We start from the raw sequence: 21,926 nt of genomic DNA on the forward strand, positions 1-21,926 counted from the left end.
ATATATATATATATATATATATATATATATATATATATATATATATATATATATATATATATATATATTTGGGAGTAACGGGATTATTAAGTGTATGAAATGTGTGTATTTCCTCGAGGGTCTTATCACGTCGCGATGGATATCATATTTCGAGGGACGTATCGCGCTCCGTGATGGTTACTATAATCGAGGGTCAATGTCGTGCGCCACGACAGATGCATGGACAGTTATGTCCCCCATGGGTCCCGGCCTGAGAGACAGCGGGTGTGTATCACTAGGTCAGACATACATCATTATACTTGACATTGCATTCCATTGCATTGCACATACTTATAATTAGTGAACTTGATATCGCATTTTGCTGATTTTCAGATTGCCTTTATGTGGAACTTGTGATTGATCAATATTGAGCTTGTTATTGCAGATATATAATTCGTTGAAATATTGTTGTTGAGGATATGTACTTGGTTAAAGTGTTGTTGTTGAGCTACGTGCTATGAAAACTGTGAGCTGTTAGGTTGGGTTGATTTTAATGCAGGTTGTAGTTGTGGAGGTTCGGTCGGTGGTGGTAGGAGTACTCGTATTTCATCCCCTTTGCTTATGCTTAGAGGTTTACTTGCTGAGTACAGTGTGGTTTGGTACTCACCCCTTGCTTCTACAAATTTTTGTAGGTTATGAGCCTGGATTTTTGTTGTACTTGTCATTATCTTCTTTTCTGAGGCTTTTTGGAGATTTGTGAGGTAGCTTTTTCTATCTCAGTAGACTTTCTTCTCCATAATTATGATCTATGTCTATTATAGAAAAAAGTTTATTTAAGACTTGATTTCTTTTGAATCAATTGTAATACTTTAGAGGCTTGTACACGTAACTACCAGGTTTTGGGGTTTTTATTGAGTTACTTATATTTTATTTTCGCACTTTATTGTAATGGTTGAGATTTAGACTGACTTGTCTTGGTGGGATAAGACGAGTGTCATCACGTCCATTTTTGGGTCGTGACAAAATGGTATCAGAGCCCCAGGTTCATAGGTCTCACGTGTGTACAAGTGTTGTCTAAGTAGAGTCTCGAGGATCGGTACAGACGTTTGTACTTATCTATGAGAGGCTATAGTGACTTTTAGGAAAAATCTTCACTTCTTGAATCTCTATCATTCGTACTTGGTGTGATTTTATTCTTATTACTTTATTCCATTCCCTCTCATTTTTTAATGACTCGTGCGTAGTTCCTCATGTCAGTAGTTTGTGTTGCATATGGATTGAATGATAGATTTGGTACTAGGTTTTGAGTGATATACATATGAAAATGATGTGTGGTTAAATTGATGGCAAGATAATGTTCAATGCAACTTGAGAAAACACAGTAAGATAAATTGTCATAATATGGATGAGTTGCTTAGCGAATGATAAGAATGTTGTTACACCAATTGAGGTCAGATCCTCTTTTGTTGTTTTATAGATAATGTATATAGCAAAGGTGGTTATGAAATGACTATTACAATCGTACCAATTCTTACTTGGTTAAAGGTATGTTTTTTTGCTACTCTTGCTATGGACCTGATCTATAAAGGAATGCAAATCACGTTAGATGAGAACCCGAACCAATTTGGTAGCGTATTATATATAGTTAATTAATGGGTAGAAACGTGTGGGCTATTTGGATATAATCTTCTCGATATGTATTATGTGTTCTAGTGGTGGATTTAACAGACTTCACAACATGGTAGTAGTTGTAAATGGAAATGAATACGTTGAAATTAAGTGCTAACACTAACTACTTAAGAAGTTATCTATCTTATTACATGCTCATATAATGAGACTTGATGTTGGATTCACATTTAAGAACCAACTAGGTTGTTAACGTACATGTTTGTGGTTAAGTGTGTGTATAAGAAAAAATTTAGTGGTGGATCGTTGATAAGATATTAATGCATTAAATTGAGAAGTGTATCCTAAATGTGTTCTAAATGCGGACCAGTGAACATAAAATCTGTTTTTTATGGTGTTGACACGTGACATTTTTTACCCCTCTCCTATTATATATATATATATATATATATATATATATATACACACATTAATTTTTTAATAGAAAATACCTTATTATTTAAGTATTAGCAAACTATATATTTTATATTATATTCTTCTGAGTTTGGTTGTTTAATTAATTTTATTTTGAAAAAAATATATTTGTTTGACATCAAAAATCATACTTTTGTTTCATTAGAAAAAATAATAGTAAAATAGCACGTTCATTGCTTATCAACTTAATTGGTTTTTTTTTTTTTTGTAAAAAACATAATATTATCAACTTTTTAAAAAGAATTTAGTGCCTATAATATCAAATACTAGTAATAAACTTAATAGGTTTGACTATTTTTTGTATAACCTTCCTTAATTTATTAAAGAAAAAATCACATCCTTATTGCATTTCAAAAATTAATAAATAAATATACTTTTATTTTATTTTAAAAAATATTTTTAATTTAGAAAATATAAGAATTTAAATATTCAGGCTTTTTTCACTAAACGATGAGTATTTTCTTTGAATTGATATGTCATATCTTCCAACATGTTGAATCAAGATTTAGTTGTTGCTATCATCTGTCATACTTTCAAAAGAAGTGTTTCCTTTACTTGACACAAAGATTGATGTTCCTCAAAATTTCTAAGGTAGATTGTTGGAAATTGAATACAAACAATAATATTGAAGAGACAAAAATATATTATGTAAAGCAAAGAATAAGTAAAATCATAGATGTTCAAAAAGAAATTGAGAAAAACATAGAAAACATTATAAATAATCCATGTTATACAATTGATTGTTGTTATTTTATTTATCGTGTCCTTTTATTTAACTTTTTACATTTTTTGTGGGTTTTGAAACTTTATATAGAGACCCATTCACAGATTTAGAAAAATAGAAACTATTAGGTGTCAAAAGGCCTTAGTTAACTATCAGTAAATGACTTTAAAGAATTATTTAACGATAATAATATAATTATCATCAAACTATATTTTAGCAGTAATGATAAATATGAGTATTTATAACCAATAATGTATATATGTAAATATTCTTAAACGTTGTAGCTAGTCTGAATACAATAACATTAATTCAATTATTACTAAATATATTTGCAACAATAAATCTTAAGCAAAAACAAAATTCTATTGCCACTAAATATCTATATTGTTAAAGTTATTATATATATTGAAATCAAAAAATTGAATCACTAAATCATTAATATTTTTTTTCCAAAAATCTATTTTGGAAATATAAGTAAATTTCAAATTTTCTTCTATCTTTTGGAAAGATGTATAATGGCCTATTATATTTGAGTTTAGTTGTCCATGTTCTAATACATGAACATTTTTCTGGCCATTACTTTCATAAATAATGATGAAAGTATTGTCAGATGTATCTTTAATAGTAACATTTTAAAGCTTAGTTTAGTAAATAGTTACACTTACTTGTGTTAGTGCGATTTAATGGATAAGAAGGATGTTTTTTTTAACACTTTGAACTTTTAGTTGAGATATTCACTCAATTTATTATGGTATGAGAACACATAAAATTACATCTATAAAAAATGAATAAATAAAATTGAAGGAAAAACAATTGTATTCCCAATATATACATTTGAAAATCAGTAGATGTAATAACCATGATGAATCATTGTGGACTCAACCTCTAATTTTTTATATTTAAATTGAATATTAAAGTAACATGAATGAAATATTAAATTAAATATTTTAGGGTAGGTTTTAACATGCGATATATAATCATGATGTGATATTAAAATATTCTAAGATGTCATATCGATAAATCACGTATCTCCGTGTATTTTTCATAAACAAATGTTTTTTGATTACAAACTAATTAAGAATATACTTAATTTTATAAAGAATCACTAGTCAACAACAATAGTAATTAGTTATTTTATTTAATATAATATTTTAAAATATTACGAATAATCTCTTCATGCCGTTCATGAGTTCCTTTTTGCGAAATTCAAAATGATGATATCCAAAATATAAACTTATAGGTCAAGTACTTTTACAATTTTTTAAATTATAAAATCACTATTCGAAATTTCAAATCATACTTTTTTTACATTAAAATAAATGCATTGCATACCATTAAACATAAATATTTTCTCATTTAATCATATGGCTAATTATGTATTACACCTAAGCCCTAAACATGGACGTAACTGGCATTCGAGAATTATTGTTGGTCCCCAAGCAAACCCTCGGTCTAGCTCAATTACTCAGTAAAAGACTAACTCAACAAAAATGATGACTCAAAATACCTAACTTAACTCATATAGTCTCAATAAATTTCACTCAAAAAAATGTTTGAAAACACCTAATCAAGCATAAGTAATTAACTCAAAGCCTCAAAGGAACATCAACAAGGGAAATGGAAAAAGATTCCTCAACTACAACTATCTATGAAGCCTCTAAATACTGTGACAGAAGTCAGAACAAAACCCACGACCTCCTAATAAAATAAACTCTGAAACCCTCTGGAATCAAGGAGGCTCCCAAAGGCTTAGTATTTGATAGGATCAACCAAGTGCCGGTTGATGACCTTGGACACCTATATATGCATTTTGAAAGGATGCTGGCTGAATGACGTCTAACATCGAATGTAGGAGCATGTAAAAGGAAAACAAACACAAATATATATAAATTTGAACTAATAGAAAAGGGAAGACATACACTCCTCACTCTAAATCAATTCACTATGAAAGCAATGATAATAAGATGCAACATATAAAGCCTTTAAAACAGTAGATAATAACTCAAATGTATAAAAATAATACTAAACTCTTTTACCCTTTATTTGTGATATTCTCTAACCAACAAATATCACTATGAGCTACGTGATGATACAACGTCTGACCCAAACTCTAAAAACTGTCCTATACCTTGTCGGGGTATAGAAAACGTCAATTAAGTGGGTCCACAAAGTTATGATTAAAAGCAATAAGAAATCATCTAAAAAGTATGAACCTTTATCCATGTTGGCGTACATGGTTTATGAGAACTGCGAGTTGTTTGAACTCATCCGATATTGTTGCTTAATACTACTCCCCATAATATATATAACTCATGCTCATAAGTTTATAACATAACACTTTGATATAATTACTCAAAGGATTCTCTTAAAAGAGATAATGCTACAAAAACTCATAAACTCATTTAGAACTCAATGTTTCTCTCATTTTAAATATGAAAGAATTATACTTTGGAATACTTTTGTAACACCTCAGTCTTAGAAAGATCTACTTTTACAAAGAACTAAATTGAAAAAAAGCTAATTTGAGATTTGTGTAAGATAGTCTTTAATTGTGAGTTTTGGTTCAACTTAAAATGGCCACAGCTTTCAGTACATGATGAGTTAAGTGTCCTAGAAGGTATCAAACAAAGATCTTTAAGTCCTCTTTCCAACACCGCCGATTTGGTAAATTCCGAGTTCGAATGACGCGTATATGCCCATTTTAGTTCAGCCTTTCTGTTTAAGGAAAGTTCATCCGAATTAATGAGGGGTATTTTTGTATTATCCTTACCCCTATGAGACTAACTAACTTTTAGAAATATTTTAAGAGTCTAAACTAACTTAGATCAGTTTTCACTATTTATAAACACACTTAGGGTTTTAGGGAGAAGTTCAATAGAAGAAAGAAGGGAGAAGTTTAAGTGTTCATTCAAGGTTCTTGCGATCTTCCAGGAATTTTGCAAGGACTTGATCCTTACGAGGTATGTAAGCTTTCAAAGTGATTTATTCGTTCAACCTCACGCCAATCATGAGTTTCCTTCAGTTAATTTCATCCATGATAATCCATACATTGATGTTCTTAATGAGTTTCTTAAAGTTTCGTTCTTTAATCTTTAATAATGGGATTTTACGATTTCTTGAGAAGAATGTTATGAGTTTGAGAGGTTTTTTGAGTATATTTGTGCTTACTTATGTTGGGTATTTTAATATAAAGGAATTTAAGAGAAATCATTCGATTCTAAGTGAATTAGGATCATAAATTGAGTTGATAAAATTATCGAAATGTTTTGGGAATTGTCTAGGAGGGGGCACACCAGATGCGGCTGGAGGACTGAGGCCCTGCGTCTACTGCGCACAAAAAACCAGCCCCAGTAAGTAAAGGGCTGGTGCGTCTACTACGCACCAAAAACCATCATCAACACACTTTCTCCTCCGATCATCGATTCATAAAAATGTTCGTTTTAGTCGAGCTTTCATTCCTTTCTTAACTTCATTAATCATCGAGATATCTCATATATCACGAATAATAACTCTTGTATTCACTTTTCAATTTCTAGAAAAGATTTCGAATCAAGTTTGAGAGAAGCTTTTGAGTCGTTTTGAATTTTTTTTTTTACAAATTCTTAAAAATTATTTTAGGACTTGAGTATGAGGATGAGTAGTATAGTTTGATTTTTAAAAATGAATATATGGGAACTAAGTATTCCCAAGAGTAAATGTTTTTACATTTAAATAAGAAGAAACTTCGGTTTCCAAATGAGTTCACGGGGAGTTTTGAGTATAATCTATTTTAGAGAGCCTTTTGAATAATAATCTCAAAGTTTCAGGATCAAAAAATGTTTCTGAACATATGATCGTGAATTATATTTTTAGGAGTAATATTGAGTACCGATAGGAGGATGAGTTCAGAAAACTCAGAGTCCTCATAAATCATGTAAAAGGGTCATACTTTTTATATGAGTCCTTATTCATTCTTTAAGTACAATATTTTAATGTCATCAACAAGCGTAATGTTGATACCACTTGCAATTCAAGAGTCGACTTTGTGAGCCTCCTTGCTTACGGAGGATTCCCATTAACTTTTCCATTTCGTTTGGATGTCATGGGTCTTCTCCCAACTTCCATAAATAGTAGTAGGGGATGAATCTTTTCCATTTACTTTATGATGTTCTAAACCCTATGAGTTGAACATTTATGTTCATTTGAGTATACTGATTAAACTATTTTACTTATGATATCTTTGTTTTGAACTTTCTATTCATGAAAAAGTTGAGCTAGAACAAGGGCTCGCTTGGGACAACGATGGTTCCGACTGCCAGTTATGCCCAGGTTGTAGGCTTGAGGCGTGAAAAACTTGGTATCATAACATACAATTCAACAATCCTAAAGCGTAAAGGAATTTGTGTTTTTAAAGTCTTAGCTATCTATATGATCTGCATGATATCTATAATTTCTTTCATACTCTTTTTGTGCGATTAGGTTAATCTATATAAAAATTTCCTCTAATTTATGCTTTCACATATATTTCAAGTCATGCCTTAACATAAAGTTGTTCAAGTTTGTCCTTCTAGGAGAAATGTTGATCCCCAAGATCAAGGGGTACCGAGTGCACCAGAATTGCAACCCAAGAAGAGGTCACTAATGCTGAGTTCAAAGATGTTATTTGAATGTTGAGTCAAGTTGTGACTAACTAAGATGGCAACAAAGAGGGAATCAACAGGATGTGGATAATACATCCAAAATTCGTGAGTTCCTAAGGGTAAATATTCCAAACTTCACCTATTCAAGTGTAACCCAGGATCTGAAATTTTTTTGTAGAACAGTTGTAGAAAGTGTTCTAGATGATGCATGTTGCAGATGTTGATAATATGGAAATAATTGCATACCAACTAAGGGTGTTGCCAGAATCTTGAATGATCAATGGAATAAGAAGTGTAGAGCTAAAAATGCACCAATCATGAGTTGGGTTGTGTTCGTAAAGTCCTTCCTAGGGCATTTTTTCCCTGTGAACTAAGAGAGGAAAAGGTAAGAGAATTCATAACTTAAGCAGGAATCCATGAGTGTGCATGAGTACAACCTCAAGTACACTCAATTTTCCCGTTATGCTCCAGAGATAGTTATTAATATGAGGAGCAAAATGAACTTGTTTGTGTCTGGGTTATCTCGTCTACCAAGAAATCAGGGTAAACTTGATATTTTGATACGGGATGTAGACATGGACATAACAAGGCTTATGATCCATTCACAACAGGTTGAGGACGACACGCTGATAGATAGAGAAAAGTTCCTAAACAAAGAGTCTAAGTCAATACAAAATTAGTTCGGGAAGTAGAAGAGTAAGGCAAATTGATCATTTTTTCAATATAATCCAAATGTTATTGCTCCATCATCTTCTAGTGAACCTACACCTGTACCAAAAAACAGAGTTGAGTTCAAGAATTAGAATTTATTGAATTTTAGAGCTAGAATTTCTCAGTTTCAAGGTAGTGTTACACAAGGGGCCAACTGGACTCCTGCATACACTAAATATGGCTGGAACCACCTAGGAGCGTGTTATGATGGCTCCAAGGTTGAGTTCAAGTGTGGTTAGGCATGTCACTTCAAGAGAGAGTTCCCTAAGAAAATGTAAGGAAGTTGTAATGAGGGAAATAGAGACCAATATTCTTTAGTGGCTCCGCCAGATAGAACTACACATACAGGAGATACTTTAGGAACAAGCATAGGAGCAAACCATTTGTATGGTATAACCAGTCACCAAGATAAAGATAATTAACCATATGTTGTCACCGGTATGATCAAAGTCTTTAATTTTGACGTATATGCATTGCCTAATCCAAGTGTGAGTCTATATTTCGTGACTTCATACATTTCTATAAATTTTGATATATTTTCTGATCAACTTCTTAAGCACTTCACCCACACCTATTGGTAAGTTTATTCTTGTTGAGAGAGCTTTGTAATTGTACCATTTCTATCAATCACAAGGACACCACGGCTGATTTAGTCGAGCTTTACATGGTGTAATTTGATGTAATTCTAAGTATAGGCTAGGTTCATGCTTCTGTAGAAATTAAGTAGTTAAGTTTCACATTCTTAATGAGTGAGTTATTGAGTGGAGGAATAGTTTAGTAGGGCCTAAGAGTCGTTTTATTTCGTACCTTAAGGCAAAAAAGTTTGTTTCCAAGGGGAATCTATCACTTAGTCTGAGGTAATGACTGTAGTGTTAAGACACCACCTATTCAGTCAGTTCCAGTTGTACGTGAGTTTTTATAGGTCTTTCCAGATCTTACCGGAGTCCCACCTAAGAGAGAACTATTCTTCGATATAGATACTTTTTCTGATACTCAACCTATCTCTACTCCATCATATACAATGGCTCCATTCGAGTTGAAAGAGTTAAAAAAGCAGTTAAGAGATCTCCTTGATAAATTGTCACGACCTAAAATAACGAGTCGTGATGGCAGCTATGTTCTCCACCAATAGGTAAGTCAACCAACATATTTTAACAAACTTAACTAATTAATATGTGAAAAGACAACAAATTGTCAAATCTCCAACACTGAGTTCTTTATAAGTACGAATGCGGAAAACTGAAAAAGAAAATACTACCCAAGAATTGGTGTCATAAGTACAAGAGCTTCTAAAATACGATGCAAGTCTGAAACTAAAAAGACAAATCTAACATAAGGGATATTCTGTCTGAATACTGAATAGCAGAATAAGTAAAAGATAGAGGGAGGTGTGGGCCACGGAACAGCCAAGCAGCTCACCACAACTCCAAGACACTCCAAACTCGGACTCAAACTGCTCCTCGAGATGTGCTACTACTCGGAATCGAATCTGCACCACAAGGAGTGAAACAAGTGTAGTATGAGTACGAAACCACATGTACTCAGTATGTCTCATTGACCGACAACGAAGAAGTAGTAACGGGAGTTATATAAGAAAATAAATTCTTAGATTATACAAGTATATATATATGTTATATATATATATATATATATATATATATATATATATATTACACTTACTATTTAAATTTCATCAATAAAGGAAATCAACATTTAAGTATTTTCCAAACACCAAACAAAACATATAATCATCAAGAATGAATGATGGGATGAAATGCAACGCAATATGATACCATGTAATGATATGTCTCAGAATACCCAGTACTCACTCAACCGTATATACATGATACTCCTCGGAAATACATCGAGAGTTCATGACCCATGGGGGACTCACGAGGTCCATATACCGACACGGACGATCTCCACGTGTTTGTGTGGACGATCTCAATGCACCATCATAATATCGAACAATTTCCGCACGGACGGTCTCCACGTGCCCAAATTACAATCTTAACATCTTACCATCCCCAGCACGGACGATCTCCACGTGCCCATCTTATACTCAATCTCATGTGAATGCATGTATAGAGTATTATTTCAAAATAAGGGGATGATGATGCATCTCACTCAATCAATATCGACATAATACACAACCACCTCCATTATCACAACTATACGGATGTAAAAAATAATAAAACACAATCACACAAAAATTTCAAGTCAATAATATATCATCCCATGCCCATATGCTTTTGCAAATTCTCAAATTTACAATCCACATTCTATAGTAGTAACTTTCCGTTTTATGACACCAGTACTCGTACCAATGCCCGTCACACCAATTATACGAGACCCCCATCTTTCGCCCTTACCCCTTTGACTATTTTTATTTTTAATCTCTAATTTGGAAAACGTCCTTCAACAAGTCTAAAAAGTCTTAACATACCTTAGATGCCGAACTTGTGCCACGAATCTTTTAAGATTTTTCCTTTCCTTTTCGCAAGGTTACGGAACGTTTCCAATCTACCAATTTTGCAATATTCGTAAGTAAGCAATTTTTGTAGACATTCAAATTATTATATTTCTATCGTAGACGCTAAAACTCACTCATATTTTTCAACCAAACTCTAAATCTTGATATATATTGTTATGCCAAATGTTTCATACTTGCTAAATTTCAAGCCAAGAACTTAACTCTAACCTCTCCAAATACCCTTGAATCAATGTTAAATCATATAATATACACCTAATTCTTAACTACCTAACTCAATACCTAAGGAAAGAACATTATCTATATTACGAGAAGTATACAGAAAGGAATGAATGACGAATAAAAAAAAGATCGAATGCAAATTTGTAAATTTGTTCGCTGGAACCTATAATTTGCACCAAGCATTAAATAGTCACATGTAAATCTCTACTCCTTCTGTCATCATCAGCCCACCATTAATATAGTAAATCCTTATTCCTCATTAGCCACCAATTTTTTTTTAATTATTTTATTTTATTTTTCAAGTTAAACAACAATTCCATTCTCTACTTTCTATTTCACAACCCACCATAATAATAATAATCATAATAAATAAGGCAGAAAATTATAGACCAACATTCTTTATATTTTTTTTCCAGATCCTACGACTACATATAAATTCCAGCTTTAAAATATTTCTATATATGACAATCGTTAGAAATCATTATGAAATCTTTACTAACTAAACACCCATTCAACTCAATCTAACAACTTTACTCAAATTATATCTCTTTTAATAACAAGTTACGACAAACAATACGATATCAACAGATTGTTCACGCCAACAATTTATACCACTAATGCAAGCTTATGCAGAAAGTAGATCGGTTAAGGAAAAACTTTTACCTGCAATATTTTTTTTTTGTTCTTCTTTGTTCTGTAATCTACGCTGCCCAAAAAAAATCAGTTTCTCCCTCTTTTGTTTTCTGCCCTTCTAATGTTAATTAAGTAAAATAAATAAACTAATCCCACTAACCTAAATCAATTAATAGGTCAAGAAAAGAGGTATTAAATAAATTATGGATATGACCCACTAACTATTATCTATATTAATTCTGCACTAAAATTTTTATCAACTAAATACTCTTAGTTTTTGAACAGTTTAAAAATATCCCTTTAAATTTTTCAAAAGGAGTCGAACTAGTCCTAGTTCTCAAAACGACCTAGCGGGTCGTTACATAAATGTTTTATTTAACCTTGTGTCTTGCCTTGGGGAGCTCCGGTCTTATTTGTAAGGAAGAAGTATGGTCTTATTAGAATGTGTATTGATTATCGTAAATTGAAAAAGATTATAATAAATGATATATATCCCCCTTTAGAGAATTGATGATACATTCAATCAACATCAGGGTGCCATTTGTTTTTATAATAGAAACTTTAGATCTAGCTATCATCAGTGACAGCAAGAGAAAGTGACATCCGAAGATATCATTCAAGACCCGCTATGCTCATTATGAGTTTCTAGTTATGTCTTTTGGTTTGACTAATGCTCCTGCTGCGTTCATGGACCTTATGAACACAGTTTTTTTTATTCTTATATTCATATGTTTGTTATCACATGCATTGATGACATTTCAATTTAGTTGAGGAATAAGAAGGATCATGCTAGTTATATCAGAATAGTTCTTCAAACAATAAAGGATAAGAAGTTTTATGCCAAAATTTCCAAGTCTGAGTTTCGTCTTGAGTCAGTGGCGTTGTTAGGCCATACTGTTTGAGGTGAAGGGATTTGAGTTGATACTCATAAGATTGAGGCAGTGCAAAATTTGCGTAGTCCCACATCTACAACTATATTAGGAGTTTCATGGGATTGGTTGGTTATTATAAGAGGTTTGTTAAGGGTTTCTCATATATTTCGTCCCCATTAACAAAGTTGAATCAGAAGAATTAAAGTTTCAATGGTCTAAAACTTGTGAGAAACACTTTTAGGAATTGAAAACACGATTAACTACTTTGCAAGTGATGACCTTACTGGAGGATACACATGACTTTGTTATGTATGCTGATCCGTCCAGAGTTGTTATGGGTTGTGTATTGATGCAGAATGACAATGTTATAGCTTATGCCTCTAGAAAACTTAAGATTCAAAAAAAAATTACCCAACACATGATATAGAGTTGGCTGATGTGGTGTTTGTTTTGAAAGTATGGTGACACTAACTCAATGGTGTCCATGTTGATGTTTTCATCGATCAAAATTCTTTAGTTTGCACTTAGTTAGCAGAGTTTTATCTCAGATTGAGGAGGTAGTTGGAGTTAATTAAGGATTATGACATGAGTATTTTCTAACACCCAGGTAAGGCTAATGTTGTTTATGATGCTTTGAAAGATTGTGTATGGGTAAAACTGCCCATGTTAAGGAAGGAAGAAAGATTAAGCCAAAGAAGTGCACAAACTTGCACAATTAGGAGTCTAGTTGATAGATTCCACTAAAGAAGGAGTACTTGTGATGAACAACAGGGTAAATCATCACTAGTGTCTGAAGTGAAAGAGAAACAAGAGTAAGACGTTGTGTTCCTTGAATTTACGGAAATGCTCATAAGTAAAAAAGGGATGGCTTTTGAACAATGGTGAAATGGTTTATTGAATATCAAGGTAGATTGTGTGTACTGAAGATGGATGACCTCTAATAGAGGATTATGGAGGAGGTATATAGCTCCAAATATTCTATACATCCTGGTTCCACGAAGATGTATCGTGACTTGAAAGAAGTCAATTGGTGGACTAGTATGAAGAGGTGTATTGCAGAGTTCGTTCTTAAAAGCCCAAATTTCCAACAAGTCAAGGTAGAGCACTGGAGGCCAAGTGGTATGACTTAGAACATATATCTCCAAGAATGAAAGTGAGAGATGATCAATGTGGATTTAAGTAAGCGTTGCTGCATTCTTGTAGACAACATGATTTTTGATTTGGGTGATTATAGATGGAATGTCTAAATCATCCCATTTTTTACCGATAAAGACTACCTATTAAACAGAAGATTATACCATATTATATATCCAAGAGGTATTCAGACTTCATGGAGTTCTGGTATCCATCACTTTAGATAAAGGTGCACAATTCACCACACAATATGGAAATATTTTAAGAATGTTTCGGTTTGAAGATAAATTTAGTTTTGTTTTTCATCCGCAGACTGATGGTCAAGCAGCGCGCAAAATTAATACTTTAGAGGATATGTTGAGTACATGTCTGATTGATTTAAAGGGTTATTGGGATGATCACTTAACTCTGATTGAGTTTGCTTACAACAAACAATTATTACTCTAGAATCCAAATGGCTCTTTATGAGGCTCTTCATGGGAGAAGATTTAGATCTCCTATTGGATGGTTTAAAGTTGGCAAAACATGATTAATACGACCAAACTTGGTTCATCAAGATATAAAGAAAGTTGAGATCATTCAAGAAAGGTCGAAAATAACGCAAAGTCATCATAAATCCTATATCGATGAAAGGAAAAAAGACTTAAAGTTTGATGTGGACGAGTGAGTTTATTGGAAATTTTCACCCATGAAGGGTGTTATGAGTTTTAGAAAGAAAGGGAATCTTAGTCCTTGATATATTGGTCCTTACGGGATATTCGAAAGGATTGACAATGTAGCATATAAGTTGGAGATACGTTAGAGTTAGTAGCAGTCCATGCGATATTCCACATTTCAATGTTAAAGAAGTGTATGGAAGATCCTTATATTATTATACCTACCGATAATATTGGTATGAAGGACATCCTATCTTATGAGGAGTACCTGGTGAGATACTTGATCGTCGGCTTTGCAAGTTGAGAACCAAGAAGATCGCATCAGTCAAGGTCTTATGAATGAATCAGTTGTTGAAGAAGCTACTTAGGAGGCTGAGGAGGATATGAAGAAGAGATACCTTCATCAATTTACTTTTGAAGAAATACCAAACCAAGTGATGACTTTTCCTAAAAGAACATTTTAAATTTAATATGCTTTGTTGTGTTAATTTGAATTAAGGATGTTTGAGTTGGTGTTAGATATTCCCACCCTTAGTGTATTTAGAGTTATCACATTTGAGGACATATATTGTAAAATATTAGTCTTAGAAAGAACGATTTTTAGAAAGAACTAAATTGGAAAGAACTAATTTTATATTTGTGCAAGTTAGTTTTCAATTGTGAGTATTGGGTAAGCTTCAAACAGCCATAAATTTTGATACGACAAGATTTAGGTGGCCTATAAGGTATCAAATGAAATATCTTTGAGTCCTCTTTTTAACGTCTCTGAGTTTGCTGAATTCCGAGTTCGGATGAGTGAGATATGCATGTTTGAGTTCAACCTATTCAGTTAAGGAATGTTCATCCAAATTAAAGAGGTTTATTTTGGTCTTTTTCTTACCCCCACTAGCCTAACTCGTTTTAGTAAAAATTTAGGGGTCTAAACTGAAGTAGATCATTTTTCCAAAATTTCTAAACATGCTTATAGTATTAGAGAGAAGTCTTAGATTAGAAAGAAAGGAGAAGCTTAAGTGTTCGTTCAAGGTTCTTGCGATCTTTTAGGAATTTTTCCAGGGATTTTTTCCTTACAAGGTATGTTAGATTTATGTGATGGGTTCGTTCTTCTTCACTCCAATCATGAGTTTCTTGTGTTAATTTGATCCATGGTAATCCATGTTTGAGGTTCTTGAAATTTTGTTCTTAAATATTTAATAATGAGATTTCATGAGTTGTTGAGCAGAATGTTATGAGTTTGAGTGTTGTTTTTGAGTAATTTTTTTTTACCTATGTTGAGTATTTGAATCTAAGGGTGTTTGAGAAAAATTAACCAATTCTTGGCGAATTAGGGCCAAAAATCAAGAAGAAAACACTGTCAAACGCTATAGGAATGGGTTGTGGCGCCGCACGCCCGATGCACCCTACACCTGCAGTGCACCACAAATTAGCATAAGTAAATTGAGGGATGGCGTGTCGCGCTAGGGATAGCCAAGAGCGTCGTCAATGTACTTTCTCTTCCATTCTTCGATTCCTACTTCTTCCTTTGAGTCAAGCTTTCATTTATTTCTTAATCCTAACAATTTAAACCTTTATTAATCATCGAAAAAAACATATATCAGGAATCATAACTCTTTAATTCACATTTCAACTTCATGAAAAGATCAAGACTCATGTTTGGAAGAACCTTCCGAGTCATTTTGAGAAGTCTTTTAAAAACTTTTAAAACTTGTTTTAAGACTTGAGTAGTTGAGTATGAGGTTACAAAGAATTAGGTGTCATTTTTCAAAATGATTATTTGGGAACTTAGCATTCCAAAGAGTAAAGTTTTTTACATTTAAAATGAGAGGAAAATTCAATTTCCAAATGTGTTCGTGAGGAGTTTTGAGTATAATCTCTTTTAAGAAAACCTTTTGAGTAATACTCTCAAAGTTTAAGGATGTGAAAATACTTTTAAACATTCGAGCATAAGTTATATTATTGGGACTAGTATTAAGCATCAATATGGGGACGAGTTTAGACAATTCAGAGTCCTCATAAACCAAGCCATTTGAATAATATGAACCATAATTATAATAAATAATCACTAAATGCAAAATAAATTTCACTAAACAAATTCATACTAATATGTTTCAAATGTTTAAATTCATATCAAATTAAAATAATACAAAATTGTGTTTACTAACTTGAATATTACAATTGTCAATCCTTTAAAGTTCACATAAAATAAACTTTGAAAACTTCTATAAGATCTGTTTGGTGATTTGAGTTATTGTCATTCAATCTTGTTTCAAGGTGAAGAAAACTCAATCCTCGTAGAAATCTAAAACAATGAAAGCCTCATATACAATTAGATAAAAATATATGATACGCATATGTCTTCACACATCTTGATGAAAAAAATTAAAAAATCATATCAAAAGCAATATCATATAAAATTTTGTTTTTTGATAAAATATTCTAAAATAATGGATTAAAAAATACTTTAATGTTCTCATTCTCACTCATGTGAATAATAACGAACTCATCAGTTTTTGTACATAAACGCAAACTGAATTTAGGTTTTCTAAAATCATATAATGATGCTCATTTTATTTAATATGTTGAGCCAAATATTTATCACTTCTCTTAATTAATAAGTTTATCTCTTTTGGTAGAGCAATTTGTTTACAAACTTTCCTCCAAAATTTTCCTATAATTTCAATACTTAGATTCAATCAAGAATAATAATTGCATAGTTCTTAACTAAGATAAAATCAAACTATGACTTATGAGAACTCAATTAAAAGTCGAGTATGAATAATTTCATGATATGATGAGAATTTCCATGAATCCCAACAATTGTAAGATATTGATTCATTAGATTCAATAACTTGTAAATTATGAAATTCCTATAGATTAAATACAAAATTTTGAATAATAGATTAAATTTCTAGTATGAATCATTAAACCCACTTAACAAAGAAAACTATCATCCATTTCATTTTGCAGAACCAATAATAAAAACAAACTCTTTAGAAAAAACCACACAAAAAATCGGATTCAGAAGGAAAAGGGGAGGGTGGCCAAAGGAATGGGTTAAGGGGAAAGAGATATGGGGTTACTGATTGGGTTGTATGTTTTAGGGGGAAAGTTTGATATTTTTCTATTCTTAATGTTTTAGAGGGGAAAGGGTAAGTCCAAAATCTGAATGAAAAATAAGAATATTATTTGTGCATATATATAACAAGATTTTATTTTACAATTATTATATCCATATCTTCTATTAATTAGTTGTTAAACTTTTAGTTGGTTCAAGCATACTATCAAACACCTTTGTTGCATTTATATTTAAACTGAATTAACTTAACTTTTTTAGAAAGAGGAAAAGGGGAGAAAACCCTAAATAGGTCATTATCTTTAAGCTTGGATTCAAAATCATCCATAAAATTGCACATGAATATAAAAAATAATTAGTACGTGCATATTGAAACTTTAATAGAAAACAACCCAAAAAACAAATCATGATTACACACAACAAAAAAATTCAATAATAAAAAAATTCGAATGAAAAAATCATCCCTATCATATGGCAAAATTTGAAAACCATTAGAAATAAAAAATGTATAATTTAAGAGAAACTTAGAAGAAATCAATGGTTAACAAATCAAGAAAATAAAATCTACCTAAAAAGTACATGTGGTTTGATGAGAAAGAATATACTACAAGTGCTAATACAAAAGTAAAAGATATTGAATAGTCAATCAAATTGGACAAAGTTTATAGTACAATTGACATTGCTATTGTTACAATTATTGATCAGAATAGATAACAAACTAAATACCATGTACAATTTATAGTACTTGTTATACAACTTGTATATGTTGTGTTAGTCCTTCAAGAGTGCCACTTCTAAATAAGATTAAAGTAATAATATATACATAAACTTACTTAAATCATTCTTACCTATATATCTTTTCAAATGTTCTGTACATATATCATTGACGCAAAATTACTAAAATAAGTTCATTTCTGATATAGATAATATCATGATTCGATTTATGTCAAACAAGAAAATAAAGTTTGTTACACACATTATTTAAGAGAGTTTAATCGCAAAATAATGAAAGCAAAACAAAATTTTCATTCTCAAGTCTTTAGCTTAAAAAAATAATCAAGCAATAATACAGTTCAAGCTCAAATCCAAGTGGTTATGATGATTATATATGAGATATGCCTAAAAAATCATGCTACTAATTTTGGTGAGTATTTGGTTGATGAATGTCATGATTTTACGAAGAAGGGTGATGATGGAGCTAAAGAAGAATATATTTGTGCTGATTGTGGGCGTTTTAGGAGTTTTCATCGAACGAATAGTAAGTCATTGTATATTCATCCAATACTCCGATCACACTTCTTTTACCCACATGTTAATCCACATGGTGGTTGAAATATTCCAGTTATCTTTAATCATTCAATGACTCGATTTGTACCAGAAGGCCCATTTTGTACTATTATCGTTGAAATAATGAAATCTTTAGTCCATGATAGATTTGTTGGTGACACTTGTTGGTGTTATTACAATGGATGAATATTAGCTAAGTAACAATCTTTATTTTATTAGCATAAAGTTATGTTAATTAATTTCTAGTATGTTTTTTTCTAACATTAGTAAAGAGAAATAAGAATTATAGCTTATGTCCACATACAATTGAAAGTTCATAAGAATAATTACCCAACCTATGATTTTGAGTTGGCGGCGGTGGTATTTGCCTTAAAAATATGGTTTCACTATTTGTATGGTGTTCATGTTGATGTATTCACTAATCATAAAAGCCTACAATATGTGTTCCCTCAGAGCGAGCATAATTTCATACAAAGTAGGTGGTTAGAATTACTCAAGGATTATGATATGAGCATTCTTTATCACCCAGGTAAGCCTAATATAAGTGCAGATGCCTTAAGCAGGTTATCTATGGGTAGTATAGCCCATCTTGAAGAATATAAAAAGAAACTAACAAAAGATGTGTATAGACTTGCATGCTTAGGAGTTCGACTAATGAATACCACATAAGGATGAATAGTGGTGACGAATGGAGCTGAATCGTCATTAGTATTAGAAGTGAAAGAAAAGCAAGACCAAAGATCTCCTTTTGTTTGAGTTGAAGGCATACGTTCAAAAGCAACGAGTATTATCTTTTGAACAAGGGGGATATGGTGTTATGAGATATAAAGGTAGATTGTGTGTAATAATGTTTGATGGACTTCATGTGAAGATCATGGACGAAGATCATATCAGTAACACCCCATATCCAAAATAGACCAAAAACAAGTTTTTCAGAAAATATAAACGTGCAACAGACGGTGGCCATCGACGGACCGCAGTCTGACCCACGTTCCACCCTGCACAACCGTCGATGGAGTCTTAAACCCCCATAATCTCAGCTCAGGAAAAATATGACGAAGTGTCAAACGATGGAAAGGCCTACAATCCGTAGGTCAGACTACGGTCTGTAATCTGAGTTCATTGATAAACACCCCATTCATCCACTCTATGATAAGAACCACTAATGACCAGCACGGTCCGTAGATGGACCTATGGTTCGTAGGTCTTACCGTAGGTTAGAAATACAACACAGTTAGGTCAAAAAACTACTTATATGGTGTTTACGTTGATGTGTTCACTGATTATAAGAGCCTTTAGTATCTTTTCACCCAGAAAGAGTTGAATCTTCCCCAGAGGAGTTTGCTAGAGTTCCTTAAGGTTTATGATATGAGTGTTCATTATCATCGGATAATTATATTAGTGTTCATTATCATTCGGGTAAGGCGAATTCAGTAGCAGATGCTCTTACTATATTATCTATGGGTAGGATCTAGTTAAGGATGTTCATCGGCTTGCTCGCTTGGGAGTTCGCCTTTTGAGTATATCAGACAATGGTGTAACAGTTAAGAATGGGGCAGAATCTTTTTTGGTACTGGATGTTAAGGAATAGCAAGACAGTGATCCAATTTTGTTTGAACTTAAGAATGCAGTCCACAATCAAAGAGTGTAGGTTTTCTCCCAAGGAGGAGATGGTGTACTTCGTTACCAATATATATAGTGTGTTCCTGATTTGGGTGAGTTGAGAAACCATATTCCTTCAGGAGACCATAAATCCAGGTATTCTATTCATCCAGGTGCCAATAAGATATACCACGATCTTCAGGAAGTCTATTGGCGGAATGGCATAAAGGGGGACACAGAAGATTTTGTGAGTAAGTGCCCCAATTGACAGCGAGTCAAGGTAGAACATCAGAAACCAAAAGGTATGACTCAAGAGATCGATATTCCTACTTGGAAGTGGAAAGTGATCAATATGGATTTCATCACAGGGTTACCTCGTACTCGTAGACAACATGGCTCAATTTGGGTGAAAGTGGATAGGATGACTAAGTCTTCTAACTTTTTAGAGGTCAAGACTACAGATTCGGTAGAGGACTATGTCAAGATTTTACATTGATGAAATTGTGAGATCACATGGTGTTGCTTTGTATATCATCTCATATAGAGGTCTTCAGTTTACCTCTCTTTTTTGGATGTCATTTCAGAAGGGTCTTGGAACTCAAGTAAACCTTAGTATAACATTTTATCCACAGACGATGGGCAGGCATAGCGTACCATTCAGACCTTAGAGGATGTGTTGAGATCTTGTGTGATCGATTCCAAGGGTAGTTGTATGATCACCTTCATCTTATTGAGTTTGCCTACAATAATAACTACCATTCCAGCATTCAAATGGCCCCTTATAACACTTGTATGGGCGTAGGTGTAGATCTCATGTTTGTTGGTTTGAAGTAGGTGAGGCAACTTTAATAGGTCCAGATTCAATCCTTTATGCTATAGAGAAAGTTCAGCTCGTAATAGATAGACTTAAGACAACCCAAAGTCATCAGAAATCTTATGCATATGTGATAAGAAGGGAATTAGAGTTCCAAGTTGATTATTGGGTTTTCTTGAAAGTGTCACCTATGAAAGGGGTGATGAGATTTGGCAAGAAAGGGAAGATCAGTCCTAGATATGTATGCCCTTATAAGATCTTGAAAAGGGTTGGAAAGGTGGCATATGAGTTAGACTTGCAAGAAGAATTAGCAGCAGTGCATCCAGTCTTCCACATTTCACTCTTGAAGAAGTGTGTGGGTGATCCAGCCTCTATAGTGACATTAGAGAGTGTTGCGATTAAAGATTGTGTTTCTTACGAGGATGTACCAGTTGAGATTCTTGACCGTCAGGTAAGAAGGTTGAGAAATAAAGATGTCACTTCAGTCAAGGTTTTGTGGAGGAGTCAATCCGTAGAGGGATCTGCTTGGGAGGCAAAAGCACCCATGAAAGCCAAGTATCCTCACCTCTTCCCTTCTGATTCAACTACAGCTTGAGGTAATAGTTCCTCTTCAGTTTTTCCAGTCATTAATGAATGAATTCAGTCTTGGAATCATGTTCCCGCAGTTTGTACTTGCTTTTTTAGCTTATTTTCATGTTCTCAGAACACAATTCAGTTAGAAAGTCAATTCTCAGTGTTTAGTAGTAGGGTTGCATCTCTCTCCCTCTATTCCAGCTACTTTAGTATTCACTCGTAGACGAATGTTCCCAAGAAGGAGATAATGAAACACCCCGTATCCAAACAAACCAAACACTAGTATTTCAGAAAATCTAGAAGTACAAGAGACGGTGGACATCGATGGACCGTAGCTTGACCCAAGCTCCGTCCTGCACATCTGTCGATGGAGTAAGAAACCCTCAAAATATCTGCCCACGAAAAATTTGACTAAATATCGAACGACGGACATACCTAT

At 32.9% G+C, this 21,926-nt stretch overlaps 1 protein-coding gene across 1 annotated transcript; it reads left to right on the forward strand.

The window, feature by feature from the left end:
• Positions 1–21,116: 21,116 nt before the first annotated feature.
• On the forward strand, positions 21,117–21,509 carry LOC138348716 (uncharacterized). The gene has a single exon (XM_069298287.1). The coding sequence runs from the start codon at positions 21,117–21,119 to the stop codon at positions 21,507–21,509; it is 393 nt and encodes a 130-aa protein (XP_069154388.1).
• The last annotated feature ends 417 nt before the right edge of the window (positions 21,510–21,926 follow it).

This window comes from Solanum lycopersicum, chromosome 5 (genome assembly GCF_036512215.1).
Source record: "Solanum lycopersicum chromosome 5, SLM_r2.1".
Lineage (NCBI taxonomy): Eukaryota > Viridiplantae > Streptophyta > Magnoliopsida > Solanales > Solanaceae > Solanum > Solanum lycopersicum.

Excerpts from the sequence above, each read along its gene's own strand:
- LOC138348716 (XM_069298287.1), top strand. The coding sequence starts at position 21,117 with ATGAGATTTGGCAAGAAAGGGAAGATCAGTCCTAGATATGTATGCCCT.